Below are 20,763 nucleotides of genomic sequence, written 5' to 3'. Positions count from 1 at the left end.
CTTAAAACCTCTACAATTAGTGCATTTTATGAGGCTCACCTATTTATTTCCTTACTTAAAAACAAACTGGAATATTTTCAGATGCTGAAGTATGAGAGGGAAAAAAGCAATTATAGCAGCAAAGTCAGCATGCTTCCTGCTGTGTGCCTGATTGCATTGAATGAAAGCTGGCCAAATTCTGCATTCACAGTGATATTTTTTCGTAAAAAGGAAGATAGAAGTGTGTAATGGGACTATATTCTGTGTTTCAGTCTTTGTTTTTTTTCCTATTTACAGAATACTGATAGGAAACTGCTTGTTTTTATTTCAGTGTCTGCTTACTTTGAGGAGATTTTTTAAAAAATAGAATTAAATGTAAAAAATCCTAGAGTTATACAGTGGTCCTACAGTTCAAAATGTATATGCCTATTTAGGCTCGTATTGGAATTGGTTTGGTTTTTATTATTTTGTTAATTCAATTAGGAGAAGGATTTAAATCAATACTTTGAAAAAATGAATTCTCTAAAGGTAATACAAAGTCAGTTTGTAGAGTATGTTAAAAAAATTTCATCTAGGACAAAAATGATTCTCTTTCTTGCCTCTGTCCTTCTTGTCACTGTAGGATAAACATGCTTTATTAGATGTCACTCCCAATGCAGTGGACCGTCTGAATTATGCCCAGTGGTACCCAATTGTAGTGTTCCTAAATCCTGATTCTAAGCAGGGAGTAAAGACCATGAGAATGAGGTTGTGTCCAGAATCACGAAAAAGTGCCAGGAAGCTGTATGAAAGAGCTCACAAGCTCCGCAAAAATAATCATCACCTCTTCACAAGTAAGTAATTAGACTGGATTAGAATTTCTGAGAGGAAAGGGGAGGAAAGATGAGAGAAGCTTCTACCTCCAGAATTTTCTGCAAATGGAGCAGGTCAAGCAGTGACAGACTTGCTCAGGCTTCGCCATTCAATAACCAGTAGTTAATTGGTGTGTGCATCATTTGCACATGACTGCTCAAATGTAAAGCAATCTGAAACATCAAAATGACATTTCTAATAGATCTGGTGGCTTTGCAGGATCATCAGCCAAAATCAAAACTTAAATAAATATGAAAATTATGTAACTTTATTGTTTTAGTCTGGCTAAACTCAAGCCTCTCTTTATTCTAAGCTACTGTTAATTCAGCGTTTCCTGTGGGATAAAACATCCCAAATCGCATCAGGCCTTAAGGTTGCTTTGGATACTACTTTACATTACTGTTTAAATCCTATAGTTTTAACCTACCAGTTTATATTGCTTTTATTAGTCATGGTACAGATCCTTCTTGTAGTTCTGCAGAAATCATAAGTCAAACTAATCTGCTGTACTTCTAGCTACCATTAACTTGAATTCAATGAATGAAGGATGGTATGGAGCTCTTAAGGAAGCAATTCAGCAACAACAGAACCAACTTGTGTGGGTTTCAGAAGGAAAGGTAAGAAATAATATTTGGGGGGAAATGGCAAAACAGCATTCATGAGAGGTTTTCTGTGAAGATCTAAAGCAGTAGTGCCTCCTAGCTGTGTGAGCTGCTCAAAACTGATTTGTCACTGCATTAGAACACTTACTCTGTTAATAAGAGCTGTATAGTTTGTCCTTATGCATGTAGCAGTGTTGTAAGGGAGCATTTGCTTATTGGCATTGTTAACTGGAGGATATAGTAATGCTGTGAAGAATGCAGGGATTGGATGGGTTTTCATCAAAGAACTTCTGGGAATTTCACTGCATGGGTTCTCAGGGCTGGGATTGCCTAATGATGGAATGTGTTTTTCATTATTATAAAAGCAAGTGGCATATTCTTGTTCTTACTGACCTCTCTGAGAAGAGTTGTGAGAAAACACGTGCTAAATTACAAGTTAGTATTCTGTGTTCCCCACTGAATCTCCACTTACCTTCTTGAGCTGCATGTTACTCTATGAACATTAGATCCATCCTCTTGAAGAACTATTAACAAGTGAACTGCCAGCTAAAAGTAAGCAAATGATGAATCAGCTATTGTAGCAGGTTTCTTCATTACATCTGGTTAGACCTTAGCTCCTTATATGTACCTGCAAAGTAATGATTCCAATATCAAAAAACCACTTTAAAGTGCAGCTTTGTATTTTTCCAAGCACTTTGATATCTGTGGACTGCACTATCCCCTTACTCTGACAGTCATCTGGTCCCTTAGTAAAATGTTTCAAAGAGCTAGGCTGCAGATAGGTCTTTTAGGTCTAAGCTTAACATATTCAGTGATGGAAACCTGATTTCTTGTCCCCTGTGATGATATTGGTAGTGAATTTGATAAAACTCCCACGTTCTACATTGCAAGAGAAAGGGTGTTCTTTAGAAGGTATTTCAATAAATGTGTACCCTAATTTTGTTTGCCACAGGCAGATGGTGCTACAAGTGATGATCTTGATTTACACGATGACCGCCTTTCTTACCTCTCCGCTCCCGGCAGTGAATATTCCATGTACAGCACAGACAGCAGACACACGTCTGACTATGAAGATACAGACACAGAAGGGGGTGCTTATACTGATCAAGAACTGGATGAAACTCTGAATGATGAGGTTGGGACTCCTCCAGAATCTGCTATTACACGCTCCTCTGAACCTGTTCGAGAGGATTCTTCTGGAATGCATCATGAGACTCAGACTTACCCTGCTTATGCATCTCAAGCTCAGCCACAGCCAAATCCAAGAATAGACTCTTCAGGATTTAAAACAACTACTACTCAGCCGGTAAGAAAGTCATTTTATACACTGACCACTATGCACTTACTTCAGGTTGCAAGTTCTCTTGAATAAGAAATGTCCATTTATATTCTGCTTACCAGTGTTGTGTGTACATACAAGAATCTGTCAACAGCAACAATACATTACAGTGAATTGGAGGATCAGCTTGCCCTGCCTGTTTTAGTGACTCATGGACAGGAGGGGGATTGAAGTACCATTCTACTTTGATTAAATGTTTTGCTTTTATAATCCTCAACCTAATGAATTGCTGGAAGTGCTAGTGCATGATACTATCAGTACATTTCATTCTACATGTAGCTGCATTGGTCAGAGCATCACTTAAATTATTTTAATATAAATCAAAAAGTCATACATTGATTCAATAGCAGTATATTTAAAATATTTTAAACACTTCACAGAAAGCAGAAGCCTCACCTGCAGTCCCTTACCTTTCCCCGTCGCCTGAATCAAACCCTGCAACCTCATCAGCCTCTGCAGTAAATGCTAATGTAAACCTAACTAATGTCAGACTGGAGGAGCCTACTGCTGCTCCTTACAACTCTTACCAACCACAAGCGGGCCCCTTAAGAGCACCGAGTACTGAGGGAGCTCATGTAGTACTAAGAGACCAAGAGCCATCATCCTTATCGCCGCATATAGATCCAGCAAAGGTACCTGTCCCACACTGTTGTGCTGATTTCCTGCTATACATCAAGCTAGCACATGATCTTTGTTTTGCCCTTATTTGAAGATTTCCTTCTAATTTTTTGTTCTTCTAAGAGAATCATGCAGGTTACAAAAAACAGTTCATCTGAATTGCTAAGCATCATGTAATGTTTTGTGTGCATGGCTTCAAACTCTATCCTTTTCACTTCTCAAAAACACGACTTTTTTAGAAAGGCTGCATTCTGTATTTTGATTTTACTTTGACTTCCTTAGCTTGTCAACGTTCTCCTGTTAATGAGGCCTCGAGAAAAATCGTATTTCCCTAAAATTTAAATCATGCAAAATCATTGATCACGAAGTTGAGTCCAGTTTGTTGAGTGACTTTACTTCTTCAGCAATGCTAGAATTATCTTAGTGTATTTATATATTTCACTTCCACTCTTTCCACATTCTGGAAAAAAGTGTGTGTGCCCCCCTGAGCACCAAACCCCAGACATGTGGCTCTTACCTTTGTCTTTCTCTTCTAATCTACTTACATGTTTTTTCTTATAAATATAACTAAAAGGGATCTCTTGAATCACCAAGTTCAGCTTCCTCTGGTTGCAAACATCTGCATCAAATTATTCTGCTTTTAAACAAAATTAAAGCCAACATTTAAAACTTGGATTTGTTTCAAACGCTACCTTTCAACTGCAGCTGAAGTTACTCTTCATTTTCACTGAGAAGTGTCTCCCTCTAACAGGTGTATCGAAAGGATCCATACATTAATGAAGAAGCATCCAGACAAAGCTACGTCTTAAAACAGCCAGCAATTAATCACCCAGTACAGAGACAGGAAAGAGACCCAAATCTCATCTATGAATCCCAGGCTCAGTATGCAGAAAAACAGCCGAGTAGGGATTATGAACAGTCAGCATATAGGTATGACTCTACAAACTATGTAGATCAGTTTTCTCGTGGTTATGACCCTCGCCTACATTATGATGACCGTGTGCCTCCCTATGAGGAGCACTGGACATATTATGAGGAGAAACAGCCCTATAACCAAACAAGAACAGCTTATGAAAACCAGCCTCCTAGGGATCTTGATTCCAGACAAAACCTAGAAGAGAGCACAGAACGCAGCTATTACCCAGCACAACCTCGTTTTGAGGAACCCCCTGCAATGAGCTATGACAGCAGACCTCGCTATGAGCATGCACCCAAGAACTTCAGCTTACCACAAGTGCGATACGAAGATCAACACACAGTTGGATACGACACCCACGGTCGATACAAACCAGAGGCTCAGCCATACCAGTCAGCCATAGCCCGCTCTCCTGAACCCAAGCAGTACTTCGATCCACACATAAGGGGCTATGAACAAGGTCCTCCTCAAGCTTATAATGCTAAAGCTGGACAATATGAACCTTCTCATAGCACTTCAGGTGTTTCTCTTCCTCCTCCCCCTTCATCACAAACCAAACCAGAAGTTTTGCCTTCCAACAGTAAACCACTGCCTACACCACCATCTCTAGCTGAGGAAGAAGAAGATCCGGCCATGAAACCACAGTCTGTGCGAAGTAGGGTTAAGATATTTGAAAGGAGAAGATCCCCATCTTTGGAAAAAATGAAGGATACGAGTGACACATCAACTGTCAAGGTAAGTCATTTAAATTTTGTGGTTCCTGCTTTTTTGCTAATGAGACTGCACTGCAAGAAGTGAAATATTGTCTCAGAAACAAAGCTTTAGTGCTTGTGCAATACTGCCTTTTAGCAACCTAAATGTGGTATATTTTAAAAGCAGAACCTGAACACTTCTTGTAAAAACACTGCCAGGGGTCTTGTTATACTGGAAACTCCTCTAATTCTTCTTTTGCAAGTACTTGTTTTTTCTTTTGGAGGAAGGGAAGGTAGTCATAGTTTTCTTAATCATAAAGTGCTTTCTTTATCTTTCTAAATGTTAGAATTTAAGTGAATATGCTGTGCTTTTCTTTACAGCCTCCAGAACTAGCACCTAAGCCTGCACTCACAAGTGTGAGTGGTCCAAAACCAACTTCTCAAAGCCAGTATGAGCACGAGAAAACAACCTACAGGTAGATGCACAACTGATTAAATTTAGTTTTCAGTATGAGTTTAAAATATTCAGAAACACATCTTAGTGCTTCAAATAGGAAACTGCAGAGAGGAGTTGGAGTGTCAGTATGGTTTGTGTATCAATAATAAAGCAGGGCTTGAAGTCAGTTCTCATGGGTGAGATTGCTGGGAAGTGGGGCAAAGATACAATGATTTCTCAGCATTTTTGAGGAAGGAATTTATTAAGTATCATTGTTCTACTTTTTTCTATCTTTGAGCAAATAAGAAAACAAAACGGAAAACATAAGGTATAAGAGAAATAAGAATTTTCTTTCCTTATGGTATGTCACAACTGTCTAAATTCCATGCAATATAGGTGAAAAGGCAAGGTGTGCAATTATAAGAATTATACGTTCGTTTCTTTATTGCTAGCTAGGTTATAAAATAGAATTGTAATTTGGGCACTTATGCGACTGGGCAAGGCAACTGTATATTATTGTTGTTGGTTAGGGCCCCAGAACCACAGAGACCTCAAGTGAAGCCACCTGAAGATATTGTGCGTTCCAACCATTATGATCCTGAGGAGGATGAGGAGTATTACCGGAAGCAGCTCTCCTACTTCGATCGCAGGAGTTTTGAAAATAAGCCATCGGCGCAGGTTCCTGCCAGCCATCACTCTGAGCCCACCAAACCAATACATTCACAGAATCAGCTGAATTTCAGCAATTATTCTAAGTAAGTTTGGGTTCTTTGGGTTTTTTAATTTGAAAAAGGAGGGGGGCATCTAGGGCTAAAACAGAACCAGTTCAGTGGAGTTCAGGGACCTGTGGTACTGAAATGAAATTTTGTATTCATGAAGTCTGAAGTTTCTGTTTAGGTTTAGCTTTATTTTAAGAACACATACCTCTAACTTTTTATTTTAATAAAATTAAATTAATCATTTTTGCAGGTATCGGGGCCTTCAACACATTACTTGTACTTACTACTTACTAGCATACAATCATAGATTTGTTTAGGTTGGAAAAGACCACTATGATCAAGTCCAACCGTAGCCCAGCACTGCCAGGTCCACCACTTAATCAGTCCCTAAGTGCCACATCTACATGTCTTTTCACCTCCACGGTTGGTGACTCCGTGACTTCCTGGGCAGCCTGTTCCAATGTCTGATAACCCTTCCAGTAAAGAAATATTTCCCAATATCCAACCTGAACTTCCCTGGCACAATTGGAGGTCACTTCTTCTTGTCCTGTCACTTCTTACCTGGGAGAAGAGGCTGACCCCCACCTGGCTACAATCTCCTTTCATTGAGTTGTAGACTGATAATGTCTCTTCTGAGCCTTCTTCAGGCTGAGCCCCCCAAGCTTCCTCAGCTGCAGCTCACAACACCCTTTGTGTTCCAGACCTTCCCCAGTCCTGTTGCCCTTTTCTGGACCTGCTCAATATCCTTCTTGCAGTGAGGGGCCCAGAACTGGTCACAGCACTTGAGGTGTGGCCTCAGCAGTGCCCAGTACTGCGGGACAATCACTGCCCTGGTCCTGCTGGACACACCATGGCTGGTACAGGCCAGGTGCCATTGGCCTTCTTGGCCACCTGGGCACACCTGGCTCAGGTTCAGCTGCTGTCAACCGGCACCCCCAGGGCCTTTAGCAGCTTTCCAGCCCCTCTGCCCCAGCCTCTGGCACTGCAGGGGTTGGTGTGAGCCAAGGGCAGGACCCAGCCCTGGCCTTGCTGAACCTCACACAGTTGGCCTCAAGCCCACTGAGCCAGCCTGTCCAGATCCCTCTGCAGAGCTTTCCTACCCTCCAGCAAATCAACACCCCCACTTAATTTGGAGTCACTCATGGACTTACTGGGGGAAGTAAATCAATCGCCTCATCAAGATCATAGATTGTGTTCTGTTCATGATCATAAGCAGCACATAATAAAGTATTTTCTTAGTCTAATACAGTAGTGCTTACACATCTTTCAAAACAAAGGTTTTGATTATTCCAGTTCTGCTTGCATTTGTTCTTGTGCACTTTAGCCATGTTTGACATTAGGAAACTGAGCCTTTAGGGAATATTGCTGAGGACAGAATTTAATCTGTTGATGGAAACATCTGTTTCCTGTGTTGTTTTGCTTCCTTGATTTGGAACATTTTGATACAGAAATTGTGTGAAAGCTCATACACATATTTAGCGCAGGTAAAGAGCTGACCATTTTGGAGGATACTTACACAAACTTTTTGAATACTCTCCTCAGTTACATAAATTTGTTTTGATTCTGTAGATTTGTTTTGAAACTGTAACAAGAAGTTTGTAGATGTTACTGTGAAAAGCTACCTTGGCTTGCTGCATGCAGCCTGAAAATTGGGAGATTTTTGAAGGCTTTGGTTGTATTCCTGCTTGAAACATGGACTATTCAGGTCAAGCTGAGAATCCTGCAGCTTTAATGTAAATTAGCTCTTTAGAATGAAATAATAAACTAGTTAGCTGAAGTTTTATAATGTTTAGTGTGTGTGCAAGGTCTCTGTCATGTACTTGATCCACCATGTTCCAGTGCTTGTCTTAAAGGATTTGAGCTGAGAATCCAGTTCTGTTTTGTTTAGTCATTGTGATCTTCCAGTGTCTATCTTTGTGACCTGAGAATGTTGGAATACTCCAAAAAGCTTGATAGGTATAAAAGATTTCACTTTTTTTTTTCCCCAAATGATGTGTGTATTGGGTATCTGTAACCAGTTCTGGTTTTCAGGCAAGGATACTTCTTATCCTTCCTTTTCACTTGCCCAGTGGCTTCTGTTGGAAAGATGAGAGCTTAGCTGTTCTGCTCTCTGGGCATCATAGGCACAGACATAAGAAAACTGTCCTGATTGGCCTCATAGCAGTAATTTTCAAAATTCTACTCTCACATACAAAACCCACAGATGTGTTTCCCACAGATGATCCGTTTTGGTCTGTAGGCATGGACTGTGTTGCTGTTGAAAACGCAAGTCATGCTTTGGGAGAAGTGTAATTGTGAGGATTGTAAGATTCTTCAGATGGAGAGTGCTGAAAGCTTTCATTGTACATTTGTTATTCTATGGTGTTGTCATGGTGAAAAGCACGAGACAGACACAGCTATAGAATTTTTGGTGCAGAACTGCTCATGATTGAAAGAGATTGTTCCATATTTCTACCTACTGCTTCTGTCTGCTGTGACACTTGTGTTCTTTGGCTGCTCAGTTGTGGTTGTGTTTTGATGGTGAATTAGTGTATAATTGAGGGCTTGTACATATGGGAAGGTGACCTCTTACTGCCACAGAGAGGACTAAGGTAATACTGGTTTTAAGGCTGACATGTATTTCATGTATCATATGGGACAAACATGTGTTGTGTTTTTGCTTTGTGAAAGAATGTGACCCTTAACAGGAAGGGACAGACATGGGAAAGAAAATTTACCCAGGGTAGTCCAGTCCAAATAGACAAATACTAAAATATTAATGTAAGTAGAAAGAGATAAACAAGGCTTCTGCTCAGTTGGACAGTACTGGCTCTAGTACACTGCAGTGTCCTTGTGTGGAAACACAAACCAACTGCTCTCTTGAGAAAGCATTCATGTTTAGAACTCTCCTTTCACCAGCTTCTACATTGTTCCTGTTACTTGCTCAGTATTAATATTTTTTCCCAGTGAATTTCTATGGTAATTGCTATTCTGTGAATAAACTCTTCTAAAAATAAACAGGACTAAATTTGGATTATACAGGAACTGTTGATTATGCAATCTCTTGCTTCTGAATAATCCCTATAATGTATTCTGGGTACAGAGGACAGATTTTATTTATTCATGAGCAATAGCTACAACTTCCTTAGTGTTAAATATGAATGTGAAACATCAAATTATGTAAAGTTCTTTGCCACCGACTAAGTATGGTGACAGTGTGTATTTTTCCCACTACAAGTTATTTTACTCTTTTATTTTGTTGGGGGTTTATTTTCATAATTTAGGAAATTTATGCCATTGCTAAAGCTGCTTTGTAGGGATAATGCTATATCTGCATGTTACAGTTGTCAGGAACTGTAGAATAAGGGATCGTTTCTCTTGATGTGAGAAAATATTAGACCTTGTAAATGGGTGTGTTTTAGTGGATCCAATTGAAGCAATTTGAGGCAGATATCCACTTGGCTGAGTAGTGGATTTGTTGCTGCTTGGTTCAGTGTAATTACCTGCTTTAGCTTGACATGCTGCAGTGAGGTAACTGCAGATTTCTGTGCTGAGTAGGGTTAAGAGTACTCACATGAGCAGCTGCAGCCTCAGCTGAGGAGGCAATGAGGAACAGCATCCAGACTCCTGAGTGTCTGTTAGCTGGAGTCTGTTGAATGTCAGCAAAGCGGTTGCTGTTGCACCCATAGACTTGTAACCTGGGTCCCACTGGTTCATTTCTGCTTCCTTTCAAATTAAAGTAGCAATTTTGCACTGAAGATGAAGTGGGAAACAGGTTAAAAGCCAGCCTATCAATAATTAGGGGAACTTCATTTACACACTTAGAAGCTGTAAGGGATCACTGTGCTGCGGATCACTTTGGCTGCAGGTTCTGAGCAGTGTGGATGGGATTGTGCCTGACCCTGGGTCAGGAGCCGCTGACAGAATGTGCTTCATACTAAACACAGCTTTGTGCTCTCCTCCCTTCATCAAAAGGATGACCCTTCCCCGTTTATTCGTTCCCTGGGATGCTGCCATGCAGTTCTGATCAGTGTGGAGTGTGTTGGGTTTTTCCTGTGGGCTTTTGTGGGGCTGCCCTGCCCTGGTTACTGTTTCCCTCTAGGAAGCAGTGATTTCAGGTGGGCAGTTTTCTGAGAGAGCAGCTACTGCCCACCTGGAATAAAGGCACCAGGGAATGAGCATGCAGTAATGACTCCTGTTGCTGGATAAATGGCTTTAGATAAAATCAGTGTGAATGGAGGTTTTGAGACAGATCTAAAATAATCTCTTTTTTGCAACTCTGGTTTTAGAGATATGTTCATGTAAATGCTTTTTAGATCACTGATCTTCTCATTCATGTGGTGATCAAGCAGACTTTCAAAAGTTACCAGCCTTTTCTTAGTTTCATAGCATATTGAAGCACCAAGATGGTTGGTGTCTAGAATTGTTGCCTGTTAAATATATAAGAGCATACAGAAAGTGAAGGAATGAGGGAAAGCTGTCCTCATGTACAATGTATTTTCTTGCTACATGAAAAGCAAGGTAAGTGTAAAAAATCAAGGGAAGCCATCAGTATTCTTGTGGTTCTCTGTCTCTTCTAGTATTCGTAAACAGTTCTGAGATGTCCTTTTAGATACTGTTGAACACAACCAGAAGCATTTTATGGTGTGGGCTCTATTGGATGAACTGACAGTGCTGGAGAAACAGTTGCTGTGAATGTGCCCTCAGTACATGATCTGCAGTACAAAACCACAGTCATTCTGTGAATGTTACGACTGAAGAAGTTGTTGCAAATTAGACCATGTGTGAGGTTGTTCATTTCTTTTGATGTATTGAATAACTTTGTTTATACAGATTGTAATAAATGGCTTAGTGTACTCTCATTCTTACTTTCAATTTCTGCCAATGTAAGATCTTGACTACCTCCTAATTCACTGACCAAATCTCATATTGAATATATGTGATCGTTGTGCATATGCATATGGTAAAGGTTTTGTCAGAAACCTCTCTGTGAATAGTGTCTCTGTTTCAACAACCTTGTCATATGACAGCTGCTAGGACTAACATAAAAAGTGTGAAGAAATAATATGCTCAAGATAGAATGACTATTTTCTTTCATTCTTCTATTGCTGTTTGCTTTGCCATCACCTAGATTTCTTGGCTCTTACACTAGCTATGACTACTTGAAAAGGAACATCAAGTGGTAAGACTGTTGTTGATGTGAGGATGTTTTCAGGTGTCCTCTCACTGTTACATTTCGTCACAGGCATTATGTGCACTTAAAATTTGAAACAAACAAATTCTGGAAGTAAGCGCAATAAATATATTGCGATCCAAAATTATAGGTGTCTGTGAAATCAAACATTTTCTGAAGTAAACCTGTGGATAAACATTTCTATCATAAGAAAAATGTTTTGAAAATACGGTTTTAAAGTTACATACACTATGCACATAAAGCTAGTGAAGCTTAAGCTGATTACATTTCTAATTAAGATGGCATTGTTCAAATACTAGGTGTATTTAAAGAAGTTATACTAGAATCCATTGTCCTGTTGGTTAATTATGCTTTTCAAAAACATCCCCAAAAAGAAGTGGATTTACATTTTTTCTTTCAAAAACCCATTAAATTAGAGAATGCTCTTTCATTGAAATGACTCTAAATGAAGTTAAAAAATTAATATCTAGTAGGAAATTATGCAAATACACCTGAAATGTCATCTGCCTTTTGTTTGCCTTGGTTTGTGTTACTAATCTTCTAAAGATCAATGTTGTCTGAATCTCTTGTGCTTATCAATAAATGTTTTTATACTTGAGACAGGCTATTCAAGAAAATAATGTTTTAATGTTTATAGGAAGAGATGGAAATCAGGTGATCATAGAAGACAAAAAATAGCAGTGAATGCAGGAGCTGTGAGGAAACTGAACAGTCAAATGTTTGTTTTTTAATTCTATTTCAACAGGGGGAAACCAACTGATACCGAATCAATGGATAGACCTGTTGGTGAAAAACGCTATGAGCCAATCCCCCAAGTTACAACTCCTCCTCCTGCTCCTTCAGTCCAGTACACACAGCCACAGTCAATTAATAGTCCTGTCCTGTCTCTCCCAGCACACCACAAGCCTGCACTTTCTGAAGGTGAGCAGTTACAAAGCTGACCTTTGTAGGAGCAGCTATTGCTTCTCAAGTGCTTGTGAGGTTGCTTCAGCATGTCTACACGTGTAGCTGTGTTGTTCTCTAACTGAAATGTAGAATAATTATTATTGAAAATTGTTTTTTACTGTAGTGAAATTGAGTTTTATGGAATTATTTTGTGATTCTGTCTGAAACCAGATAGCTTCCAGGTGTTAGTAGTACCCATACTGTCTCAGCAAAGATGAAGTAAAAACTCCTTGTGCTTTGGACCAGAATTCTTCTGACATGAGTAATAGTTGAAGGCTTCTAAAAACAAAAGAAAAACTTGTTTTCACTTTCACATTGAGGAGATTGCCCAGTTCAATTGAATTTTCTGGTTTGTGCAAGTGTACAATGGTATTTCAGTACTGTTTTTCAGGGGGGTTGATAATTATATAAATTAGTCTAAGCTTTTTATTGAAAGGTCATACCATTGTCTCCAACATGCTTAATGAAATGTTAGATAACTTGCCCAGATGTACAAAAGGCAATAGGAGGACAGATGATCTAAGAGAGCAAAGCTGAACCTGTGTATATTTTATACTGAAATTAAGAATTTACTAAAATGTGTTCTTATGCCTCAGTGTATGTGGCTAGAGATTTCTAGTGGCTACTGACAAGGTCAAATATTTTCATTTTCATTGCAGTTAACTCTGTGTCTGACCCTCCTCCACCTCAGAATAAGTCAGCAATTTTCAGATCCTCTAGAGAGGACACTGTGCAGTCCACTTTTTACCCTCAGAAGAGCTTCCCTGACAAAGGCCCTGTGAATGGAACTGAGCAGGTTCAGAAAACAGTCACTCCTTCCTACAACCGCTTCTCAACCAAACCTTACACGAGCGCTGCGCGGCCCTTTGAGCGCAAGTTTGAAAGTCCAAAATTCAACCACAATCTCTTGCCAAATGAAGCTCAGCATAAACCAGAGTTGCCATCAAAATCTTCAAATTCTCCTCAACCAATTTTGAAAGCACACAGCTCATCACAGCCTCCTGACTTTGAGAGTGGAATGGACACCTATGCTGTACAGGTCGACAAGCCCAAATATCAACCAAATAATGTTAATGCTGTGCCTAAAGCCATTCCTGTAAGGTAAGCTACTGCTCCTTCTCTTTCCTATAGACTTGTAGATCTATAGGTCATCTGTGAAACTTGTGAAAAATACAGCTTTTTTTATTCTGCTTCCAGTTTCTGTTGATGTAATAGTTGAAAGATTGATGCTATCATTCTAAATTCTGCCAAAGGATAGATACTTAAAATGTGTTTTACGTCCCTGTACTGTCTTGCATTCTGTTATCAGAAAGTGGCATGGCTTTTACTTCCTATATCTCATACTAAATTATACATTTTCTGGTAGATAGTAATAACTTGCCCTGACAATCTATTTCCAGAAACGGAATTAATTTCTAAAGATAGCTGTTGCACCAAATTGTATTTGTCATGTACTTAGAGAGACCACAAGGGACATGTGATAAGGGATACTTTAAAAATACTTTTGAAAAGAAAAATTAACTTTTGCAGTTTCATATTGGTGCTCTTTACTGTGAGACAAACCAGCAGCTACTTAATGGCAGCTCGTGTTTGCCTAATATGCCTTAATGTATAAGAACTATGTCAAGAGCAACAGGTACTGTTACAATCTTCAGCTATTTGCTTTTGCAGAACAGTGTTTTATTAATATTTTATTTCAAGATAATAATAATGCGTGAACAAGACTTAAAATTGTGATGTTTGTCCTATATGTTTTTAAGCACCTGAGAAATGTTATTTATGCTAGGTAGTTCTGTAGACTGCTACATTTTGGAGTTACTGGTTCTTTGAGTGAAATTCTTTTGAAAGTGTTCTGAAAACTTCATCAAGGTACCTTTAAGTTACAAATTTCTTTTGAGTTATAGCCTGGCAACCTGGAAAAACGTGTGTAATTTTTTTTTTCCCCAAGCTTTGTTTTCTATATGTAAGTAGAAGGGTTCAATGTTACTTGAATAAAAATTGTTAGTTCTTCTGGTATTAAAGTCAGAATGGGGTTTTGGGCTAAAAAATAAACTTTCTGATGTTAGTTACATTTACTTTCCTGAAGCTGAACGTGTAGCTGGGATAAGCTCTTTCTGTATAATGCCAGAAACAGGCAGTTGGAAAGACAAGATTCAGGTGATCTGAATTCTTGCTTTAACTACTTGCTGAATGTTTTCAGAGTTTGTTAAATTTGGGGGTTTTTTTTGTTTGTTGGGGGGTTTCTTTCTTTGTTTTGGGAGGTTTTTTGGGTGGAGTTGGGTTTTTTGCCACAGAGTTTCAGGAAGGAAATATTGATAAAACTGCTAGGCTTTCTCTCTTTTCAGTCCTACAGCCCTTGAGGATGAGGAGGAGGAAGATGGGCACACTGTTGTAGCCACAGCAAGAGGTGTATTTAACAGCAATGGTGGTGTATTGAGCTCCATAGAGACTGGAGTTAGTATTATTATACCACAAGGAGCCATTCCAGAGGGAATAGAGCAAGAAATATATTTCAAAGTCTGCAGAGACAACAGTATACTTCCACCTTTGGATAAAGAGAAAGGTAACAGGTGGCACTTTACGTTGTTCTGTTATTTAATGCAATTATTTTCTAACAAGAACAAAACAGAATATGAAAGTAACCTTAATATGCTTCAACAGTTTTCATTTCGAGATTGTAGTGTGTTCTTATGAAGTCATTTGAGTGAGAAACAATCTTGTGCTTTTCTTTACTGATAGATCTAAATGTTCATATTTTTCTCTAAATTGAATTACTGAGTAGCTCTGCAGTGTCATTGTGTAATACTTTGAATGTGTTTCACAAGTCAGTAACAGATTTTTCTTTCTCTTAACTCCAGGTGAAACACTTCTTAGCCCCTTGGTAATGTGTGGGCCTCATGGACTAAAATTCCTGAAGCCAGTGGAGCTGCGCCTGCCACACTGTGCGTCTATGACCCCTGATGGTTGGTCTTTTGCTCTAAAATCCTCCGACTCCTCGTCGGGTATGCTGTCCTCCCTCTGTCCTTTTGGGGCTTTTGGGTGCTATCGTATAATTTAAGTTATTTTGGCTAAAGGTGATGCTGTGTAATATAAAAACTCAATCATTGTATTTGTGTCAAACTCTCCCATTTCACTTTCATTACAAATGTCTTTCTTACATTTACTCATGGTGCAAATCCATAGCTAGAACCATGATAGCAGAAAAAGAGTAATATCTCTAGTCTATTAAATATTACCGTATTTTTCTATTCTGTCTTCTTTCTTGAGGACTGCTGCAGCTGAATACACTTGAAATGATAGTCGCACTAAAATTGAGAGGAAATGAATATGTACCTCTGATTGGCCTTTGTAACATAACTGGTGTTTGTCTGTTGCTTAATTAACCATATAGGACTCTGGCAAATCTTAACAATCTGCATGCTCATAAATCATGATTTAACGCTTGTTAACTGTTTCCATGTGTGCAAGTTGATGCTAACAATTCGGTCATTTAAGAAAACTATAGTGTTCAGTAAAAGCATTTACAGTTTATTCTAATGTAGCTGGTTTTTCCAAAAGACTTTTCTTGCTTGCTCCTACCTATCTCTCCTCTACTGCCTTTATCCAGAAGTCTCTGGTTGATAGTAAAAGTTGCAACTAGGTTGCAATTTTATTTACCTGTTCATTTTTACCTCACTGTGGCTTTCTGGGATGAGGGAGAGAATGTATTGGCTGGAATTGTCAGTGAGGAGCCTAATTGAGATTTCTGGGCAAGTTTCAAGCAATTTCATGAAACGGCTGTGAGGTTACAGAGATTTAAAAAGGAATGTTTGCACATCTGGGGAAAAAGTCTTAAGATTTTATTCAGCTACTTTCAAAATTTATGGTAGAAGATTCAAGCCATTAATGTGCACATGTGATCTGAGTACTGAATGAAAAATGTATTTCTGTATACAGCATTTAAGCCATCATGTACGCATATCTTCTGTCACTAATGTATCTATCACTGTCAACACCAAAGCACTGATGCTTTGAAAGATTAAAGCATCAATCCCCTTCATGGGGAATCAATAATCTAGAGGTATTAATGGCAATAATTTTTAGTTGTTTTTTATAAGCTATTCTATGCACGTGTTGCATGCATCTATTTAACAATGTGTGTATACATGGCCGTGTTAAAACACGGGCTCATAAACGATAGGGTCCCAAAAGATATGACAACTATGTACAAAACCAACACAGCACTTCCTTTGTAACTAATAGCACCTGTTCATGAACTTACTTGAAGTGAAGGGAGAGGACTCAAATGATCTAAACAATAACTGAAGTTACTGAGACATTTTCCTCCCTTTCCAAAGTGGGATGTGTGTGTGTGTGCATGTGTGGGTGAAAGCAAGAGCGTGTATATTTAAACCCTAACACTTTCTGTACTGTAAATATAACACCACATTCTGTTAATCTGAAATGGGATGTATATCATAACATTGCTCTTTTGAGACAAACTTAAAAATTAGGCAATTCTGTCTTATGATATGTAAGTAGACCATACTGTGTCTTAAATAAATAATTGTTTTCTCTCTTTCTAAATTAGTTGGTTATGGGACTCTGATTCTTGGGGTGGCTTTATTATAACAATTTATACAATTCTGGGGTTTTCTCTCTTCAGTCGTCTGCTCTACCTCATCTTTTCTCAATGTATCCATGTTCTGTCCTAAAAGTGACATTCATTTGCACTTACTAACATCCTTTCTGCTACATTTAAGCCTCATACATTGGTATTTTGCTGTTAAACCCCTGCAAAAGCTTAACTGATTCTGGTATTAAAGCTGACTGGGAAAAAACGTTGCCTTTTATGGCCACATTGATTAGAACATAAAAAATACTAAGTGATCTCTTTATTTTCCTTTTCAAAGCAGTTTTATGGGAAAAATATGGGAAAAACATCCTCAATAGCTATGTATCCTTACTATGTATTTAGAAGGAAAGGTTGGAAACAAGTCTGCCTGTCTCATGTGCAAGACTAGGACCCGACCGTCTTACAGTCCTGTTCTACCCTTTTAATACATTTGGTCATAAGAGTTTTGAATGGAATTTCCTGAATCTATAAAAGGAAAAATTCTCCAGCATTACTGAGGTTTTTGACTGAAATGAGCAGTCTCAGCTGGTTGCAGTAAATTTGTTTGTATTCTCTGACTATACACCGGCCACTTCTATTCTTTGTCACTACGTTAGATGTTGCCATCACTCAGTGCATTGTGTACTTCATTTTGTTTTCATGAGTTCAAGAAAATTATGTGGAATTTGTATCATTCTCACTTAATACTGAGGTCTCAGGTGTTTGCTCAGGTGTGTGACTGGGTTCTTTAGCTTATTACACATTTCTCCTCAAGGCAGATTTATTTGGCCAAGCTATTTAATGTCATTTATCTGAAAGGCTTAAGAGAACTTCAGTGCACTTTTCACTTTCTACCATAATGGGATGATCACACCTTTTGTGTAGTGGCAACACTTGCTAGCGATTGTAGGTGGGTAAATAAAGAATACTGTCTCTGCTTAAGAGACAGTTGTGCAGAGGGAATGTAACCTTTGGTCTGGTGAGATGGCAGCTGATGACCTGCTGTAACAGATTCTTACCCAGAACCTTTGACCATGAGTAGATCAGCTCTGTTGAAAAGATTTTTATGTACCAATTAACTGGATACTTCTAGTATTTCAGGCTTTTAAACACATATACTGGATGTAGCTGCAAAATGACTACAATCCTGTCTACAATTATTTTCATCAGAGAAAATAAAACTACCAATGTGTCATAGTGCTTAGTTACGACATCTGATTTGCCTTCATCTGTGCTCAGAACTGTTTCAAGACACTTCAAATGCATCTGCACATTAGCTTCTAAATTTTTTTTTTTTCTTGTCATTGGCAGTTTAGGAAGGAGCTAGTGAACACCTGATTCACTGTTAAGAAGTCTCAAATAGAAAGCACTGTGTTGGTGCCGTAGAGTAGTATATTTACCAGTTCCTAAATGCCACAGCATCTGTTTTGAATAACTGACCTTATCCTATGTTATATGAAAATGAAGGGATATTTTTTATTAATAACATGCAAACTGCAGGGTTTTTTAAACCATCAAAAAAACAGCAACAAAGGAAAAAAAAAAAACAAAACCAAAAGAGATGTTGCTTCAGAACTTAAAAGCTCCTGTCCAAAAGCTTGGTTGTTTCAAGATGTACACTGTGTGACAGCAAATACTAAACACCAGCATTGTGTTTTCCTCCCACAGGTGATCCCAAAACCTGGCAGAACAAGTCTCTTCCCGGGGATCCAAACTATCTTGTTGGAGCAAACTGTGTCTCAGTCCTAATTGACCACTTCTAAATATTAAGTTAGCTGACTGAGTAAATAATATGAAACTGAGATGGACCTTACATATAAACTGAACCACTCTATCAAGTATTAACTGTTCTATAAGTGATAATGGATCTTAGTGTTTAAGCATCTTGCTTTAACTAACAATGAATTAGCAAGTACACTCTTTGAACCATGGTCACAATACATGCCACAAGCAGGGAGTGTACAGGGGGAACAAGGTGGGGTTTTGCAGGTTCTGTATGCTTTGGTTTGGTTGTTCCTTGTGTGTTGGGTTTTTTTGTTTATTTTTTGTTGTTTCTTTTTTTCCCTTTTTTAAAGGACACTACTAGTATTTTGTTGTTATCTGAAAGTACCAATGAAACTATACACAGAGGAACTAAATTTGTTTCATACTCCAGTGTCAAAACCACAGATTTTGGCCTGCATTTTTGCGACTGTGCGTTTTTAACTCACAGGACTACCTTTTGGTCTCTGGTTTTTAAATGACTTTTGGTGTACATGTCCAATGAAATGGCAGTTAGCTTGGGGTAGCACAGTTTACATGTTTTCCTCTGCTGAAAGGTAATGCAAACACATCTACTTGCTGTATATGGAAACATTGTCCTGAGAACGGGGGGGGGGGAGGGGGTGGGGGGGGAAAGCATGTGGGATGACTATGGTTCAGATGCCTCTGTGGATTTGTAAATTAACCACATTACAGACCTATTAACCAGCAGGGATGCCTTACCCTCATGTTTTTAATAGTCTTAGCTCTCATAGTTCTCTGTATTAAGTTTGTATGGCTTTTGTGCTTACTTAGATATTATATCATGAGAGACTGGGGTGGGGGGGAACAACAACAAAAAATTGTGAGTTTGGTTTAGAGAACAAGCATTGTTTGTGTTCATCAGCCAGAAGAGAACCAGAAGAAAATGATGGTATGTTTTCTGCTATGCATTTGAAAATTTATAGATGTTATAGACCGCTTGTATATAATGCGTGCATACCACTTTTGTTTTTGGTTTGTAAATTAACTTTTATAAGCTTTACCTTTTTATATATATAAATATATATAAAAACAAACGAAGTTTCTTAAGGATATCTTTGTATTCTCATACCTTTTGAGCCTTGAACTTTGACATCTGCAGCAATAAAGCAGCATTTCTACAATATACGAACGAGGACATTTTTTAAAAATGCACAAAATTGTTACCTTTTAAAGTGCTGCATTTAAAGAATATAACTCGGAATTCTCTACTTTGATTAAATTCTTGAAAAGTATCCCTACTGTAATTTGTCATAAGGATGCTGTACTATGTGCCCTGAAATGTATTTTTTTACTAATAGACAATTTATTACGGCACAATGGCACTACTACTGTTTAGATAATATACCACTGCATTCTGTTAATGAGTTATTAGCTATTCAGGTGTGGCTGATTTTTTTTTTTTCTCTGCAGTTATTAAAATTACACGTTTCTAAATATACAGAATAAAACTGTTTTTAAAATAATAAAGATGATTGTAGTACCTTATTATTTCTGAAATGCATTTATGTTTGATTTTATTTTTTCTGTGTAAGTAGACTGCTGGATTCTGCCATATGTTCATACGTGCAGTAGAACTTCTTTGTGGAGTCAGTTGGAGCTGTCTACAGTGGGGCTTCTGAAATGATGAACTCCAGTGTGGATCCATTGGAATTATTCAGTAGAGCTAGGAGGGGTAGATTTCTCTCTTGGCTCATTGTGTTGGGCTAGTTTACCTGTGACACCTAATCTTCCAAAAACCTTGGTAGTGTTCTGGCATGTAGATTTACACAGAGTATAGCTCTACTATTTTAAAGTTATTCCTGCAGAATCCCATTACCTGTTTGGAGTATTCCATGGCTAACCAGTATCATTCTATCAGGGAAAATAAGTTTTCAAAGATTTTGTTTTAATGCTGGGAAACAGTGCAGAACCCTGATGTTTCCTTTCTGTACTTCTATTTACAAGTAAGTTTTGTTTCTCAGGCATGACTTAGCCCAGAAGATGCACTTACTATTGTTCCTATTCCTTCTCATGGCTTATCTCACTCACTAGCAGAGCATGAGACATTGAAAATTCCTTGGCCTATGGTAAGCACTACTTGACAAAACAAAAACATCAGTTATCAACAGTGATG

The 20,763-nt window shown here is 38.4% G+C and overlaps 1 protein-coding gene across 7 annotated transcripts in view; it reads left to right on the top strand.

Moving 5' to 3' along the window:
* The window catches only part of TJP1 (tight junction protein 1), a 69,286-nt gene extending 49,169 nt beyond the window's left edge, over window positions 1-20,117 (top strand). Inside the window, exons 17-29 of one of the 7 annotated variants that reach the window (XM_053988098.1) lie at window positions 602-812; window positions 1,348-1,448; window positions 2,386-2,739; window positions 3,153-3,404; window positions 4,142-5,041; window positions 5,380-5,474; window positions 5,965-6,189; window positions 11,264-11,314; window positions 12,072-12,247; window positions 12,931-13,372; window positions 14,617-14,834; window positions 15,130-15,273; window positions 18,534-20,117. In XM_053988098.1, coding sequence (XP_053844073.1) covers window positions 602-812; window positions 1,348-1,448; window positions 2,386-2,739; window positions 3,153-3,404; window positions 4,142-5,041; window positions 5,380-5,474; window positions 5,965-6,189; window positions 11,264-11,314; window positions 12,072-12,247; window positions 12,931-13,372; window positions 14,617-14,834; window positions 15,130-15,273; window positions 18,534-18,628 — 3,264 coding nt within the window. In that variant the 3' untranslated portion in view covers window positions 18,629-20,117. The remainder of the gene's footprint in view (window positions 1-601; window positions 813-1,347; window positions 1,449-2,385; window positions 2,740-3,152; window positions 3,405-4,141; window positions 5,042-5,379; window positions 5,475-5,964; window positions 6,190-11,263; window positions 11,315-12,071; window positions 12,248-12,930; window positions 13,373-14,616; window positions 14,835-15,129; window positions 15,274-18,533) is intronic. The other 6 variants (XM_053988100.1, XM_053988104.1, XM_053988103.1 and 3 more) reach the window with 6 other exon arrangements.
* Window positions 20,118-20,763: the final 646 nt, after the last annotated feature.

The sequence above is a fragment of the Vidua macroura genome, chromosome 12 (assembly GCF_024509145.1).
Source record: "Vidua macroura isolate BioBank_ID:100142 chromosome 12, ASM2450914v1, whole genome shotgun sequence".
NCBI classification, from domain to species: Eukaryota; Metazoa; Chordata; class Aves; order Passeriformes; family Viduidae; genus Vidua; species Vidua macroura.
Note: the sequence above shows the minus strand (reverse complement) of the source record. Positions and strands in the feature narration are given on the sequence as shown.